The following is a 17737-nucleotide window of genomic DNA, read 5'->3' on the forward strand; positions in this document are numbered from 1 at the left end:
AAACCCACTCTGAGACACTAGTGTCAAAACCAGCCAATCAGAACGCACGCTCTACAGTTGATATAGCAACATTTTGAAGTTAAAAGAAAAGGGCAATGGCGTCGGTTACGTCCCGTAGTAAACTTTTTCTCTAAACAAGGGCAAGGCACGCACTAATTCTGCTAAAGCAGTCCTCGCGGCCTACAAACAGCCCCGAATCACTCGAATTTTGCACGGATTCTTTGAAGCCGGTCTGGGCTGTCGATCGGAGGTGTGAACCTGAAAGTTCTCAGGTGAGTTAGGAACTTTTTCATTCAAAACTGCGTAGGAATCTCAAGGGTTATTGATAAGTAAATTCGATAAACAGCTGAGCTGTATGGTTCAGGCGAAGTTACAAAGTTTAAAATTCTATCATCCCTACAAGAGGCAGATAAAACCCGTATCAACCAAGTTCAAATTCTCCACTAAGATAGGAGTAAATGATGATATTTTGTATTGGATATTCACGTTATTCAGCTCTGCTGCTGTGACTTGATTATTTTGATTTCACTAACAATCAGTTAACAATGGGACCGTACAATCTTATAAACAATTAAATCGAGCTTGCAAGAACTTGAACCAGAAATTCTAACCTGAAATTAAAATGTCCTTATTCTCATTTAGCTTTGTAGTGCATTATCGCTGAATTTTCTATAGTCTATCTCCGGTATTCCCGCTCATTTTAGCTGCGCTGTCACCTTGTATTTTTGATAGTGTCCGATAACTAAACATTTCCCTTCGGAACTAGAGGGTGATTTTTAAACTCAAGACTATTTCATTTCCTTGCAGTTCAATGGGTTCTGCTGGTCTGTAGCATTTCAATGGTTTCTGTGCGGTCTTGCGAGCACTGTCGGCGAATGAAATTCCTTTACATAAAACTTGTTGAGAAGTCAGTGAGATCGCTGATCATTTGCGGGATTTCACACTGATTTTATTACGATTTCAAAGGCGTTGAAAGGTCGTGACAAAGTTATTACACAAAGATCGATCGCTCATATAAAGAAAATCTTTTAGCGCAGATTTTTATTCATTTCGACGGTTGTTATTTAAGTTAATCGAGGAATTTTATTGTAAGAACGTAATTATATGCAGTGTACCATTTGGGCTTTGTTATGTAAATATATATGGGGTGATTGCTCCCCGGTTGTGGTTTTATAGCTTCATTGTCTTTCCCTAAACAATGTACTCTTTTTAAAATACAATGAAACAACATTTAGACAAAAGCGACCGAAGCAACAGAGCTTGCACCGACAGCTAAGCATAATTTTACTTACTTCTGCCGTGATTTGCTCCTGAATCAATTTTTGGTGTTAAATAATACTTGTCAACACTATCAACAATAGAAAACGTTTGGGAAACGTCCTGCGACTCTGTCCGTGCTTATTTAAACTATAACTTAGTGCATTTTCTTGAATTGAAACTCGCTTACTGGTGCTGTATGAAAGTTGGAAACCGTCTAACCAGTTCTGCATCACAGATGCAAAATATTTATTTTAGATTTAGAGAAAACGCTTCCGTTTTGTGGACTGTTAAGTCGATATCGCTAAGTTGCTTGTGTTTGAGACACACTTTTAGTCGCGGTGGGACGCGAGCCAGGCGCGCGAACTCACTAAAACTGCGTTCATGCGAACTTTGTGATTGAAATCCGGGCCTGCGACTCTATATTTCATAAATATGCAACGATGGAAATTTTTATCTCATTGTTATTTAGAATTCAGCCCTCTAATAGCATGCACTGACAAACTTCTAAATTTATCGGGGTAGAAATAATATATAGATATTACAGATGTGAGCACGTCTCTTTTTCTCTGTCATCACCAGCACCTTTGTAAGAGTTTATTAGAAGAGCCATCTCGATATTCGGGCGTGTCTTGTTACGTTTTCCGCGGTTTCTATTGGAGAGTTCTTGGCCCGCCAACTGAAATTGACATCTTGGGTCGTCCATTGTCTAGTCTCGACAAGATTGACAGACTTTTATTAAAACTTTCATGAAGAAGATTAAAGTCGATTATGAAGTGATAGAGATAGTATCGCTGTCATGAGCCATGACTACCAAATATTAACATATTAGCGTCTTTTTATAACCCGCAAATTGATGGCTAAATCTATCTCGGAATATTTGGGTTTTTAATTGGATTGAATTTTCTTACTGAAAATGCATATATGAATCGCGTATTATGCAGATATTTTATACATTTTCCGCGAAATAATACTAATCTAGGTACAGTCATGCATAGTTTTTGGTTCTATACTCCCTGTTAGCCAAATACTCGTTTTATTGCAACTTTTATCAAGTATCTCATTTTAAAACAAGCTAGGTCCATTATATAGGTCTTTTCGGGGTCTTTTCGTGAACCGCTAAACTGCGATAAGCTGTTTCGCCAAGACAGGCCCGTGCGTGCTCTTACCTAGAGCCAGCTCGTGCTGTGATTGGCTATCGACCCTTGCAATCAGCACTAATGTCGCGGGGAGTCGAAATCCGTTTGAACTGTTGAATGACCTTCAAAATACTACCCCACAAATGACAAAGAAAGACAAGTAGAGAATATGTCAATGCTGGTGGATAGCAGAGCTTTCCATGTTACGAATAAAATGTAAGTTTATGAAAAACTAAGTAGTAATACTTTTGGTACTAAAGGCAATTATAATGGATGTTTAAAGGTTAAAGAACATCGAGGTGCTTTTTTTTCTCGATTTTGTGTAAGCTAAGCTCATTTTTAAGTCGTTGAATCGAGTATACCTATTCTCCATAAAATAATCTACTTCGCATGGATGTTTGTTCGCAAATTGTCAAGGTATTAAATCATGTTTCTGAGATCTTCAGCATATGAATATGATTTCCACAGGTTTCGATTGTTTTGGAGTTTCGCTTTCTTTTCGGAAAATCGATTAAACACACAAAACTTTCTCCTAATATACTACTACGATTTATGTATTTATAGTATCTATATATATTTATTTAACTCACATACTGTCACGAATCTCGCAATTTGATTGACTCCCGTACTCAGTATCTATCGAGCCAAAGATATTGAGTAGCGAAAAAGCCGTAGCTTTTCGCGACAAAAGCAGTTATTTATTACTGAGAATTATCAAAATCGTCATTTATTTGAAGGTAGTATGTGAGTGGATTTATACTAAAACAATTAGACTACTCGTTCTCGTTTTCAATGAGCCAAATAGTCAACTCAGCGCTTACGCGCCTCGTTGACTATCATTAAGTATAATAAAGTTTCCATTATGTTCACTTGTCATGCTCTTGTAATCGTGTTCTTAATAAACTTTTTCAAAGCTCCTCTAACAAGCTATTTTCAATTTTTCGATACTTCGATATACCGCTATAATGTTTCTTTCCCTTATATCGTTATGTCATATTTCCATTGAAAACAAAGAACTGAAAGAGTTATCGTATTTTGCTAAATTGAATGTATGCTGGCTCAGCTTTTATGGCTAGTTTTCTAGATCAGGGTCGAACAGAGTTACCTCTCTATTTCGTAGAACCTTCTGTGTCGCTCGGTAGGCCCTTACCCGAGGGGTACACACACAACTGCCAAAAGTCCACCTTCGGTTTTCAATAGACGTGTAGACAAAACAATAAAGCATAAGCCAGATCACCCTGGTTTGTCATTAATCTATAAGTCAGATTTTTTTATAGCCAAATCCGACAATAAACCCTGATACTGCAAAGGCATAAAAGAAATCCCTTTTTCTTCCTGGGGGGTGGTCAGATTTTAATCAGAGAACTCACTCCCCCTCCCCTCCCCTCCCCCCGAAAAAACTAGGTCCACTTTTTCCGATTTCGCACCCCCCCCCCCCCCCCAAGAAAAATCTTGGGTACGGGCCTAAAAGCTCTGCGCAGGGAAAGCAAACTCATGTAGGAAATTTTGAGTTACACGAGTCAAGTGTACTGCTGGCTGGAGGATTTCCTCAAGAACAGGACACAATCAGTTGTTGTTGACGGGGAGCACTCTTCGCCTGCCATTGTAACCTCAGGCGTGCCTCAAGGGTCAGTGGTTGGTCCGTTGTTATTCCTCCTTTATATCAACGACCTTCCAGATGGAATTAACGGCAAAATAAGACTCTTTGCTGATGACTGTGCCCTCTACCTCCACCTGACATCCAATGAATCTCCCTCCCATCTTCAGCAAGACTTGAACAAACTCGCCGCATGGTCCAAAACTTGGAAAATGGACTTAAATCCTTCAAAGTGCTGTGTTCTGCGCATAACAAACAAAAGATCTACCATCTACGCAGATTACTCCCTGTACGGGTCCAAGCTGGAGGAGCGAGAGAGTCTCCCTACCTCGGTGTGCAGTTCTCAAATGATCTCAAATGGAACAGTCACGTAGACCACATCACTCTTAAAGCATCTCGCACTCTTAACCTAGTTAGACGGAACTTATATAGTTGTTCTAAGTAGTAAAAGCCCGCGCCTACTGTTCCTTAGTGCGCCCCACGTTGTCCTACGCGTCAACTGTGTGGGATCCCTACACTCAGAAGAACATTAACAAGATCGAGATGGTCCAGAGGCGCGCAGCCCGTTTTGTATATAGTAACTATTCTCGCTATGTTAGTGTTAGTGCTTTTATCAGTGTTCTCAAGTGGCCAGAGCTCTACCTTATAAGGAAACAGGATCGTCTTTGCATGTTGTATAAAATTGTAAATGGCCTTGTACCTATATCTCTCCTTGACCACCTTAGTTATTGCTTGTCCGTCACTCGTTGTAATCACCCGTTTAAACTTAATGTTCTTGCCCCCCGTACAGATGCTTACAAGTTTTCATTTTTTCCCAATACTGTTCCAGATTGGAACAGCCTTCCGGCACACGCCGCTGGTGCCGGTTCATTGGATTCATTCAATACCTTAGTCTCTCAATAGAGCTGTGTAGCATATTATAATGTATTGGTTTAGTCTTATTTATTCATGTTTATATATATATATATATATAATTTTTTTTTTTTTTTTTTACCTTGGTGTAATGCAACTCAGCTTAACCGAGCATTAAAACTGAAACTGAAACTGAAAGTTTTTACGTGTACAAGCTGATTAAATCCTGGATAAGCATTAACCTGCTTTCTAAGGGGGGCCCTCTAAGGAACCAGATATATATTTATGTGTATTAATTGTGATGTTTTTGTTAGTGTTTATGGAAGGGCTATGCAGCCGAAGCAAAATCCATATAAACCACATGCTTGTCCGCGCTGTCACAAGTCCTTCAAAAGCTCCAACGGTTTAAAGTATCATAACGGAAAAGCTCATTCCGACAACTACGTGCATGAAATTTCGGCAAATCAAGGTGTGTGACCATTGTGTAGTTCCAGAAAATATCCATACCCCCCCCCCCCCCCCCCCATGGAGGGGGTCGGAGGTGTGACCCCCCACCACTCTGGAATTTCCAATCCCCTGGAAAAAAGTAAAAACAGTAACTGTTAAGGTAAAAGGGCATTCTACCCCCCTCCCCTCTGGAAATTTCTGGCCGTTTCACCCCCCCCCCCCCCCCGAAATTTCCAATCCCCACAATGGTGGGGGGGGTATGAATATTTTCTGGAACTACACATTTAAAATTAAAATATGTAGTTTAAAAATCAACCTGTGTTTCGTTTCAATCACATAGTAGTAGAAAATCATGTTTTGTAAGCGTTAAGACCTCTCTGGTAAAGCTTAAGCTCGCTAATATCCCAATCCTTTCTTATAGTAATGAGCAAACCTTCCAAGAAACCGATCCCGCCGGCCCTAGAACTGAGGTCTGGGGTAGACAGTATGTCTCCAGAGATGACTCTTCTAACAGAGTTTGCTCTGATCGCCACAAGCCCACAAAGCCCCTTGATGCAGACTGGGTACGATGAGAGGTTTTGTAACCCTCTTCATCAGGACAGCCCACCACGCCCTGAAGACAGCCCCCCTCCCGGTCTGGTTGACCCGAGAGACATCGTACGTGCACGTGATGAACATACATAGCATTTAGTGGTAGCCGTAGTAATGTCTTGCTTTTCTGTATAGAAAACATTTGTTTATATTTTTAAAAGGAGGTTTTTGGAAGTGTGTCCAGGGGATTACGCAGCCTATAGGCCTGCAGTCACTGGACTGCAAAAAAAAAATGGCGTTCTTATGTGCATAAACGAGGGAAAAAATCTAATGTTTGCTCATTCATTTTTATGTACGTAGTTAAATATATATGATGAGTAGAAAAACTATGATTTTCTTAACCATGGTAGTCCACAGACGAGGATGACAGAGGATCGTGTAATATTCTCAAAAGTCTAACGCATTGCCGCCAATTTCCAATCCAAAAGCGGGAGCTATGAGATCTTCACGGGGATGCGAGGCTACGCCCTCATCCAGCTTCTGAATCCTTTAACTGCAACTTGTTAAAATCCTGCGAACGCCCCTGGTGTCCTAGTCCTCATGAGTTTCTCGTGTTCGCAGTTCCTCCTTTTTGCTGACGAAGCCTCGTTTTTCATTAAACCTCCTTGCCATGGTGTCTCGATTGTATCAGGCTCGTTTTCAGTGCCCGTGTACTGTTAACCTAGTCGTCTGACGGGGGTCAGTACGCAGCTCTTACAAGCTGCAATTTGATTGGGCAAATGAGCAATATCGGCACCTCGACACAGAGAACGAGAAGAATAGAGACAAAGAACTCCTTTGTAGAACAAAGATAATAGGAGACAAAGCAGCTGCGTACTCTCTGACGGTGCCTTGTTTAAATTGCGCTACATTTCCAGTTTGCTTTGCTTTCGTTGAGCCTCATTTTCAGGTTGCTTGTACATTTTGTTTGTTTAGTTATGATTTTGATCTATCGTGTACATTCTCCTTACAATAATCAGTGGGCTTATTTAAGGATTGTCAAATATTTTTTTATATACGGTGCCAATAACTATCCCCACTGATTTTTGTACTATTTAAGTCAGGGGCGGATCTAGCCTTTCGCTAAAGGGGGGTTTGGCTTAGTGCCAAAAAGAGGGGGAGGGGGTATTTTTTTTGTTACATATGGTTTTCTGGCAGCCCAAAGGGGGGATTTGAACCCCCTAAACCCTCCCCCTAGATCTGCTACTGTAAGTATGAAGTTGTTGATTTGTTGACGTTGTTGACAGCATTCTCTTGACATGTTATCAGGACTACGACATACCCAGTGTCGAGAGTGAGTTGAGCACAAGCCCAGGTCCTGATTCTACGACCTATCGCTACGCCACCCCTCCCCCCACAGTATGGAACTGCTTCCTAGATGGTACTCGTGTACAGCTCGAGGGTGAGAGTGATTGGAGGTTCGCTGAGGATCTCGGGAATGACGATATCCCACGTGTTTCCTTACCAGAAGAAGGCCTCAAGCTAACCTCGTGCCACCGAGTCGACTTGAACATGGAGGAAAAGGTGAACCTTCGCTGATATTCTTATCATTACGTACCCCTAAACCTTGTACAAAGTACGCAAAAATTGCTCTTATATCTAAGAACTCCCTCCAGCTTTTCAGTTTTCAAGAAGCTGAGAATTGATGTTTAGCACGTGTGTATGTTCGTCTTTAGAATGTATTATCTGGATCAAATAGTACTGTTCTGGGCCGGGTTCCTAGAAAGCAAGTTAACGCTAACTAAAGGAATGAATGCCCCTTTTATCCAATCAAATGTCAAGGCTAGCGCTAACCTACTTTCCAGGAACCGGTCCCTGGGTACCATTTCTTTGACAAAGTCTGCTTAGAAACCGCTCTTAGTGTCACACACGCCTTCCCCTTCCTTGTGGGGAAGGCGTGCGTGACACAAAGAGCGGCGGCTAAGCAGACTAGCTTTGACCAGTTTTTGAATTTCTGTGGCGTCCAATAAAAACGCTCGTGTCTCCCGCGATCTGGTTGCGTTTCACGCGCGCAAGAAAAAACTGGCAGGGGGCAAGTTAACTCCCTCCCTACGCCCTCTCCAACTAGGCGCCTTTCACTAAGAAATCAAGTGACTTTTTGAGAAGCAAACTCGCGCAAAAATAAACACAGAAAATGCTGCGGCCGTCACGCCAGAGAGCGAAAAAAAATCTTTCAACGAATATACGCCCCTCTGATAGAAAGTTTCTCGCTGATTTGTTATTTTTTTTGTGGATGTTAATTTGTCGTTTAGACATATCAAACATATTCCCCACGGATAGTGTCCTTCGTATGCATTGCCTTATATCGGCATTGATGCCCATATTTAGAAGAGCTAAAGTTTTCACGCTCCCTGATCTCCAGAAAACATGGTGAAAAATGCTGATTCCTGTCAATTTGAGACTCGAGGCAAAAATGTGTCAAAAAAAACTTTATCGCTTGGTCAAATCTTTATCACACAAGCCTCGAAAAGCCCCTAGTCCCAGGCCTCCAAGAGATTGGCCGAGCGAGTTTTAAGGTCACCCAAATATTGATATGGTCCGCTTGAGTTTTCCATCTTTCTTTCTTCAATCAGGAGTATGTTCTCGCAACTTTCCATTCCACCACCGCCGACCAACCGAGCCTGCGAGCCGAGGTGGCTTGCGGTCATCCGTTCTTTGTCAAAGCGAAAGGCTGGTCGTCCTTCCGGCCCTCCCTGACCGCAGAGCAGTATGGGATCATCTGTCAGACGCTCGCTTGTGGCGACGTGTGCCTACCCTCATCTCACCCTGACGTACTCAAGGCTCTGCGCATGCGTAGAAGCAGTAGCATGTAAGAATATAGTAACAGTTTTATTAGCCTGCGTAGCAAGCGCTAAGAGCTGGGAAGATGAGGAATAGATCCCGCGGGGCTGGAGAGAAGGATGAAGGGCGCACTTGCGCGCGCGCGCCTCGTCTTCGTCTCTCTTCTTTTCCATCCTTTTAGGCCTGCTTCGGAGGCTACATTTTCATTTTTAGAGACTCCCATTTTCTAGTCTGTATTCAGCGTCTCTTAAGTTCCCTTCCTGCGTGGGAATTACTGGACGACCTTTTAATGATTGCCAAGCAGGCCAATGTGCTGTTTTGTTGACGCAGGTTCGACTTCACAGATGTGGATTCAACGGCCGCTCTGACCCTCAGCTGCATGGCCAAGGTGAGGTCTGCAGTCAATCAAGAGTCGAACAGCTTGCGGACTCATTCTCGTTTTCATTCATCCCAGATTCTTTCAAGAATACAGTTTCCTTAGCAGAAAACGTTTTTCCAGTTGCTTCTTTCGAATTTCCTTACACGGCAATTTTTACCGTCCTCGCAGCGCCCACAAACACCAGGTCTAAACCATGTTTCGGTCTCTTTTTTGATAACCCCCTTGTCCCCGTACCTAAGCCATCACGTTTGCGCTGGTAGTTAAGAAAACTGTTTTGGCTGGTAGTTAAGAAAACTGTTTTGGCTGGTAGTTAAGAAAACTGTTTTGGTTGGTAGTTAAGAAAACTGTTTTGGTTGGTAGTTAAGAAAACTGTTAATTTTACGTGTGTATTTTGCTAGAAAACGTTTCTAGATTGATCTAGTAACCTATAACCAGAGCTAAGGATGCCGATTTGGACTTAATTGATCCGTGGTTTTTCTTAGACACGCACCTGGAATAGCCGTCTCTGGCATCGTGACATACGTTGTTTCTCATTCCAGGTTCGCCAGGAGCATAAAACACGTAAAACCAAACTACTCTCTACCCTCCCCCCGCGCATGCGCAAGACGCCGTCCCAACTACAACAACTGAACAAGAGACCAATGAACGCCTTCATGCTATTTGCAAAGCGTTATCGACTGGAGATCACACAAGCCCATCCTGGCAAGGACAACAGGTAACACCACTTTACCATTACTAGACAGGGCCGTAGCAGGGGGTGGGGCACTGGGGCCGCGTGCCCCCCAATATTTTTGGATGTGCCCCCCCCCCCCCCAATATTTTCTTAATGTTTCTGTATTGTGCCCCCCAATCTTACGTGGCCTGCTACGGCTCTGCTATATTAAAGTCAGCATCATCATCATCATCATCGTCATCGTCATCGTCGTCGTCGTCGTCTTAGTCAACAACAACAACAGCAGCAAAATATATGTAGTTATCTGTCAGTTGTTTATTATTACTATTACTTGTATAGCCTTGTGTGTGAGATTGAGCACAGGTCATCTTACGTGACATCTTACGTTTTCCTTTCCCTTTCCCTAGAGCTATAAGTGTTATTCTTGGCGACAAATGGAAGTCGATGAAGCAAGAGGAACGAAAGCAGTACGTGATGGAAGCCAAACAACTTGCGGAGGAACACAAAAAGGTGAATCCTGACTGCTGGAAGAGGAAGAGATCCGGGCCGCAGGTACGGTCGCATCATCAGTGATTATTAACATAATAAATGAATGAATGAATGAGCTGATGAATGAACGATCGAATGTACTGATGATTGAATGAATGAAAGAACGAAGGAATGGATGAATGAATCAATAAACATTAAAATACATAAATAAATATGTTTATTACATTCTTTGCTGAAATCCCTTTCTCATGTGAACATCCCAACTTACAATTTCTTGTCGTAGAATGAGAACTTTTATTCGTGAGAACTTTTATTCATTAAAGCAGCTCCATCTCCATCTTGATAATCGTGACAATTTTCAACCCAATTATAATCATCATTATTACCGGACCCGATACCGATATCTGTCTCGATTTGCACGCTAACGCTTTTTCTCTTCTTTAGGGTCGCAGTAAGGGCAGTGGCTACAGGAGAGTGTGACAAGCCCTGCTCGACTCAAACATAGTAATATATAGCGTCTTGTCTTCGATGGATTATTTCAGATTGTTCAACGCACTGATTGTGGGTTGTGATGATTTCAGCTTGCTAACAACTCATACACAACCAATTGCAAGAAAAAAATAAGCTCATTTTCTTAATACTAACGTTCTTCTTAGCCCGTTTCAGCTTCGTGTCACCACTGATTAGAGACTGCAATACATATTGAATGTCTATTTTATTGATTCAAATTTTACCAAGTGATCCTCAAAGTTCTTTCTTTATACCGCATGCTTTTTATTTCATCACTGTCGCTGTTCTAGTTACAAAAAATGGGCCAGCTTTTCGGCTATTTATACATGATTTCGGCCCGTTACATTAACGGCGCCATGTTACGTCCTGTTCTATATTTATAGAATAGTATATTGGGTTCTATGGTATCCTTCGAAGTGTTTACTATTATAAGAAATAGAGACTAGTTAGTTATACGTCACGAAATTATCGGCGCCATGTCGCGTTTTGGCGCCATGTCGCGTTTTGGCGCCATGTCGCGTTTTGGCGCCATGTCGCGTTTTGGCGCCATGTCGCGTTTTGGCGCCATGACATGTTTTGGAACTATTGGCGTCATGTTACGTTTTTGCGCTGTGTGACGTACTTTCTACACGTCGTCGCTTGTTGGCCCCATATTAGGTGTTATTATATTAATAGCGCTTCCATGTAAATAGTTTATAGAAGAGTGGGCAAAGCCAAATTTTATCTAATTTTAGCTTTTGCGTGGTTTGCATTATTTTATAATGTAGGTAGTGTAGATATGAAATTGATGAAATAAAACCCGTTTAATCAATTTTTTATTTTCTTGTATATTCTTATCCTTATCATTCACATGTCCGAATTTTTACTAATTAAAACTTAAAATACAAAATATATTGAAATAGCAACAATGCATTAACACTGAAACTAGCGCCTTCAGTACTGCACCGTCGACCCTCTGACATCAAGTAGCGAATTGTTGTGATAAACTCTACTCTGTCATTCAGTCCATCAATAGCGAAAGTTATGATTCTGTTTTTTTCTTAAAATTTGCACAAATATTTCAGTTGGGTAAACACTTTTAGTCTGACTTTCAATAAGATTGCATCTAGAACTCCGATTTACGGATGTAAAATACGTTTACATAGCCGAACAAAGCTGCTCGATTCACTGCTAAGGAAGAATGGATTGATTGATGACTTAAAGCTTGCAAGCTGGAACGGTAGACTATTTTTTGTTCACATCATGGTAGTTGCTGCTCTCACTGCTTGCCTGACTTCCTCGTCGTATCATATTCTCGCCATGAGGAATCTCAATATCGTCGTTCTTAGGGACTTCATCGTCCTCATCAGTAACCGAGAAGCCAATAATTCCGCGCTTGTTCAAGACTTCTTCTGCGGAGAACTCGGCCGTCACTTCTTGCACTTCATCCTCCTTAAAGAGCGAACAATCAGAACACATGGAAGTATAGTGAGCATATAGTGAACACAGGGGAAGCAAACAATCTGGACACGGGAATAAAGCGATCAATCCGAAGTCAGGGACTATATTAAATCCCCTGTTGGTCTGAGAGGTATACGTCCCCGCCATTAACATCATGTTGTTCGTGTTGTACACCTTACCCCATTACCACCCCTCTCTACCTCTCCCCTACCCCTGCTTACTCGGGCATGGTGACTGTCATGTTGTAATCCTTACCCCATCCCACCCCCTACCCTACCTCCGCCTACCCTTTCTCCGCCTCCTCTTGCAAGTCATTTTGTACCCCTACCCTACCTCTGCTTCCTCCGCCTGCTCAGGCATGGTGACCGTCGTGGTGTGGCTATGCGTGATGATGGTCATGTTATAAGCCTCGTTCGCGTACGCTTCTTTAATTCTACGAGTTGACGCCACCGGCTTAGACTTGGACTTTCTTACTGTGGACTTATGGCGGACCACCTTCCTGTGAATAGCGAGACTCAGAGATTAGTAAGTCACACGAATATTACTAGCATCATCTTTTTCGTATTCATCGTAGTCGTCATCACCATCATCATTGTGATTATCATCATCATTATAATCATCATTATCGTCGTTATCATTGTCATCATCATAATCATTATTATATGTTATGTTAACTAAACCAATTATGATACGGATTCCGTATCCTGGATCTCGGATACCTCTTTATATCAAGTAACAGTTTCCCCTACATCGGCGACACCATCTTATACATAATAAACAGAGTTTATAACTTCTAAAACTCGAAAAGCAAGTGTAATATATGATTTGTCTTACCTTTTTCGTATGTAGCAGAAATACAAGAACATGAATACAAGCATAGCCAGAAGCAGTGCAGACACAAGAATCCAGAAAAATGTCCCTGCAAGGAGATTTCGAGTATAAGCAGAATGCTAGAATGCACGAGAAATCAGTAGTCCAATACTCACACCACCACGTGTCATTCAGTACAGGAGCGGTGGGCATCACAGGGCCGCTGTAAATTGCTAAGCAAATTGGTTTAATTAGTACACCACCAAATACAAAACACACATATGAGATGCATATCCGATCCCCCCCCCACCCCTTGTGGTCTGTTTCAATGGCAATTTTCCACCGTGCCCTCACTACTCAGGGCCGTAGCAGGGGTGGGGCACTGGGGGCACGTGCCCCCTCACCAATATTTTCAAAAATTATAAGAAAATAACCAGTAGGGACGTGGCTGTTCCCCCTTTTAATTTCTTATTGTTTCTGTACCGTGCCTACCCCATATTTCAAGGCCTTCTACGGCTATGCTTATTACTGTAACCTTGTCATAGTAATTTATTTGTAACCTGTTGTCAGTATCAAGTATATTTGTACCTGTTGCGTTTTTCTCTCCAAACAGACCAACGCGCATGCAAATCTTGTTTTTCCACGCGACAGGTCTTAAGCGGATGTACTGCACGTTGAGTGGGTAAGGTAGCTCGTGGCATGTCGTCTCGTTACCATTAGTATTCCCCGCAAACACCTGGGAAAGACACATCGTTCAACTAGACGCCTCACCCCTAAAGTTCGGCTAAACTAGGCGACATGTCGAGCGCGACATGTAGCGTGCGACATGTCTCCTAAATGATTCCAAGTTAAGCCACTACCAGAAACATGTAGCGCGCGACATGTCTCCTAAATGATTCCTAGTTTAGCCACTACCAGAAACATGTAGTGCGCGACATGTCTCCTAAATGATTCCAAGTTAAGCCACTACCAAAAACATGCCGTGCGCGACAAATGCGATATAGCGCGACACGAAAATATTTCTCAGAAACATTTCTTTGTCGCTGCTACAAGATTTGACGCGAGCTTAAATAGTTTTCGAGTTGGCTAAACTAGAAGACATGCACGCTACATGTCTCAAGTTTAGCCAGGCCCTGAGACATTGTACTCTGGTAAGGAAGCTGATGTTAAAGCTAGTCTCCTTCCCTTTTGGGTGACCGTCTTTGGTGTGCAAAATCTACTTAGACCCCGTTCCCAAGTATCCGTTTTCGTTTGAAAACGCAACCTTTTTGTTACGAATACGGGTATCGTCCACACCGACATCGGAACGATTTGAAAACGATACCCTTTCGGAGCCGTGGGAACGGACGAAAACGAAACCTTTCGAAAACGATGGCATGATAAATCGGGTCCAGTCCACTTGGCGCGCGAGTACGCATGCGCTTTATAGCATATTATCGATTTCGTATCGTTCCTGCGTTTCCGTGGGGACGGGTCGTATCAAAATGAAAACGCTTCGTGTGGACGCGGATCTTTATAAAAACGGTACAAAAAGGTTGCGTTTTCAAACAAAAACGGATACATGAGGACGGGGTCTTAGAGCAAAAAATACCTAAGGGATTACAATTGTATTCGACCACTTTCAATAGGCCATTCCAGCTATAAGCGGGCGCGCGCACTCGACATGGAAACCTACCTCAGCTACCGGCATGCAGCGTGCAATTCGTTTGGTGCATGCTTAAGAAAGCGCTCGCAAGCTTGTAACTGGAATGGCCTATTAGCGAACTTATAGGGTGAGGGTTGTTCAAACTATCTCTTACGGACCACCAGCGATCACCAACTTACTAATGGGTGTTCGTTTGCGTAGCTATACTTGCTGTAACTCGCATCCTTTTCGTTCTTGTACTCTAACATATACTCCGTGACCCAGCTGGTATCGTAATTATTACCGCCCACTTGAAGCGGGTCAAACTGGCCTTGAGTCGCAAGATGAGTGACCTTTCGGACGGCAACTGAAGCACAAGGAAGCACAAAAGCAAGATTTTAATTATGATACACTTCACAAAGAGAAAAAAGTGTAAACAGTTAAGTAAATATCGCGCGCTTATTGGGAATGAACGCTCCTCGGAAGCACTCTAACACTTTTTTAACCCATTGACTCCTGGCTATTTTTGAGCTGAATTTACAAAAAAAACAGACTGAAAACAGATACCTCCCCCCCCCCCCCCTATTCTGAGTTTTATACAGCCCGTCAAAGTCAAACACAGCTGCACCTAGTCAGCGGTATCCAAGCTTTTCAACAGTGCTTTGTGGTCCCCACTTTTAATCCCTCGTCGTTGTGCTGAAGCCAGCACAAGTTGATGGTTGCTTGTATTTTTCATCAAAAATACAGCTATGAGCATATTAGGAGAGTGTCTCAGGACATCATGAAGTCTTTTGGGGCATAATTGAGTGCTTTGCTTATGGATATTTGCAAGCAAAGGTGGATTCATGATGATTTTTTCTTGTTTGGCTTTGCCTGGATGAGAAAATAATTTTCTAATGAATCACCACAGCTCTCCTAAATGCTGTCTTTTCTGAAACCAAATTGATTCCAAAATTGTTTACACTGCTATTCTGGGTCTGTATGACCTGGAATTGATTTGTTTGGCTTCGGGGTGAAAAGACTTATAAACAACCATCTGACTTTGGGGAGAGGAGTGTTTACTGGCCCTCCCTTCGTGAATTTTCCCCTGGATCTCCCAGAATGCTTTGCAATCCGTAAAGGCATCTTCGTGGTTTTACAAGCCTTCAAGGAGTAGACATTGTGTTTTGAGGCCATGGAAATGAACCTGGAGGATCAGAATAAAGGTATCTATTTGTGTCTTGAGCTGTGTTTGCTGCTCTCTCTCCCTTGTGTTGTATTTTGAGCGTTTTATTGAGAGGGGTGATTCTGCTTTTCTTTCCTTGTTCGATTTGAAATTTATCAAAGAACCTGTGCTATTATTTGGCTTTAGAGTAGTTGCCAACACCTTGGTTGGATGCATATCTTCAAGACCATTTATCCCTTAGACTGATGCCTGAGTATCTTCATCTCGTTGTGTTTAGTTTGCATTTATGAATTTTTGGGGGCCGGTTGAGGGGTCAAATGTTTAATAAATGTGCTTAAATTTTTCTTTTGGATGGATGTCGATACGGGGTTTGGACTTCTTTTTAAGTGATTTTGCAATATTCTTGTATCATAAGGAAGCTGGTTCCGATTGCTCGATTGCAGCTTACCTAGATCCACCTGGAGCCATTGTTCCTTGTTATTGTCCTTGGCGCACCAGCTCGTGGCCTGCTGTCCGGACGCGTCCTGGTCTAGTCTAGCGCGTGCCGGCTTGTGAGTGTCGTCCGAAAAGCTGGACGCCGTGATACTCTCGTCAGGGATGATTCCTCCATTGACGCCAAGCTCATTATGATTAGCTGTTGACCGTAGTAAACAAGTAAATGCTGAATTAATATATGCCGTGGAAACATAACGCAAAGAATGGTTATTTAGGGATTGGCCCCCTCAGTTTTCTTAATAGTCGCCTTGAGCAACGACGAAGGATATTTAAGTGCCATCAAAAATAACAATAGAATCCAAGATGGCCGTCAAAAAAAATTTTCACTTAAAATTCCGAATATTCCCGCTCTTTAATTTTGGACTCTAAGTATGTTCTATTAATAATATAAGATTTGAACGTTTTTCGTAGCTAACGAATTTGTTCTCTGTCAAACTGTTATATAGACTATTTCTAAGCAATATTTGGATGAAACCCTTTATCTGGAAAATCAAGGACCAATCCGACTTCAATCCATTTTATAGCTGTGCTTTTAAGCACAGTGCCTGGATAAAAAAGAGTGATTTGTTTAGTATTTTGTTTAAGTATGGAAAGTTTAGTCTTGAAACAGTATTTAACCGGATGTTTGCTTGGACGGGCCCAGAAAATTAAAACAAATTGCATTTCCCTTTTCCTTAGTCATGTTATATCTATCATTTGAAAAAACTTCTACTCAAGACTCACTGAAATGAAATTTGGTGTATTTGCTTCTAGAAAGTGTTTATGACGGTCCGTTAGACAATAGATGTCACGCAATCAACTCACTACACCCAAAACACGAAATAAGTAAATTCAATTTTTGCATGAAAACTTCAGTGCTCGAAAGAACTATCACAGGGGGTCACAATTATAGTAGTTATATACTTATTACTTAAAGTATAAGGTATTGTGTATTTTTAGAACACAGTAAATGACCGTGGCAAAACACAGGGTTTCAAATTGTGCGCAATATATTCCCTAGCAAGTTGTATCAAAGGATTGTACATATCACATAAATATTGAATATAAAGGCTTTTTGTCATGATAGCCATCGCTTTGGTCTTTGGCAAAAAGTGCTGAACAGTAAGAAAGGGCTTAATGTGATGTATTGGCCCAGATGGTAAAGCTATGGGTTGGGACACACTCACCGGTGTTACATGGTTTGCTGTACAGTGCATCGATGGATCGTGATGTCCACACACAGACCAGTAAAATAACTCCTATGAAATCTCTTAGTTTCATATCTTTTCTAATACTGAGTCTAAAAAGGCTGATGGATTCTTCTTATTTTTCACACTTGATTCAGCGGGAGTGACAAATACCATCGAACTCGTCATCCCCATAACAACAAATGAAATTGCAAGTACTGTGCCCACCACGCATAGCTAATCACTAGTTGAGGCCACACTTGATTGAAAGGATGCACTTGAATGGCTTTCCCACACACATCACAGCGTTCATAGCTAGGTAAAGAACGTACGAGAAATGTAG

General features: G+C 42.0%; 2 protein-coding genes across 4 annotated transcripts; one reads left to right on the plus strand and one right to left on the minus strand.

Annotated features, from left to right (window-relative positions):
• The first annotated feature begins 58 nt into the window (after positions 1-58).
• Positions 59-11505, plus strand: LOC5507576 (HMG box-containing protein 1). Of its 3 annotated transcripts, none has more exons than XM_032376268.2 (9): positions 59-272; positions 5160-5314; positions 5714-5949; positions 7132-7386; positions 8436-8671; positions 8974-9031; positions 9562-9737; positions 10103-10247; positions 10629-11505. In XM_032376268.2, exons 2-9 carry the CDS (start codon positions 5176-5178, stop codon positions 10662-10664), a joined length of 1281 nt encoding a protein of 426 aa, XP_032232159.1. In that variant the 5' UTR covers positions 59-272; positions 5160-5175; the 3' UTR covers positions 10665-11505. The 3 variants fall into 3 exon arrangements, with proteins under 3 accessions (XP_032232159.1, XP_048584376.1, XP_032232158.1); XM_048728419.1 differs by lacking the exon at positions 59-272 and adding an exon at positions 2336-2612 and having other exon boundaries at positions 10103-10205; XM_032376267.2 differs by lacking the exon at positions 59-272 and adding an exon at positions 2366-2612.
• LOC5507590 lies at positions 10883-17608 on the minus strand. Its single transcript, XM_032376270.2, has 8 exons — positions 17395-17608; positions 16182-16367; positions 14769-14935; positions 13533-13680; positions 13121-13177; positions 12969-13053; positions 12468-12633; positions 10883-12125 (listed from the first exon to the last, which is right to left on the minus strand). The coding sequence occupies exons 1-8, from the start codon at positions 17486-17488 to the stop codon at positions 11919-11921; spliced, it is 1110 nt and encodes a 369-aa protein (XP_032232161.1). The 5' UTR covers positions 17489-17608; the 3' UTR covers positions 10883-11918.
• Between the last annotated feature and the right edge of the window lie 129 nt (positions 17609-17737).

Source organism: Nematostella vectensis, chromosome 1 (genome assembly GCF_932526225.1).
Source record: "Nematostella vectensis chromosome 1, jaNemVect1.1, whole genome shotgun sequence".
Classification (NCBI taxonomy): Eukaryota; Metazoa; Cnidaria; class Anthozoa; order Actiniaria; family Edwardsiidae; genus Nematostella; species Nematostella vectensis.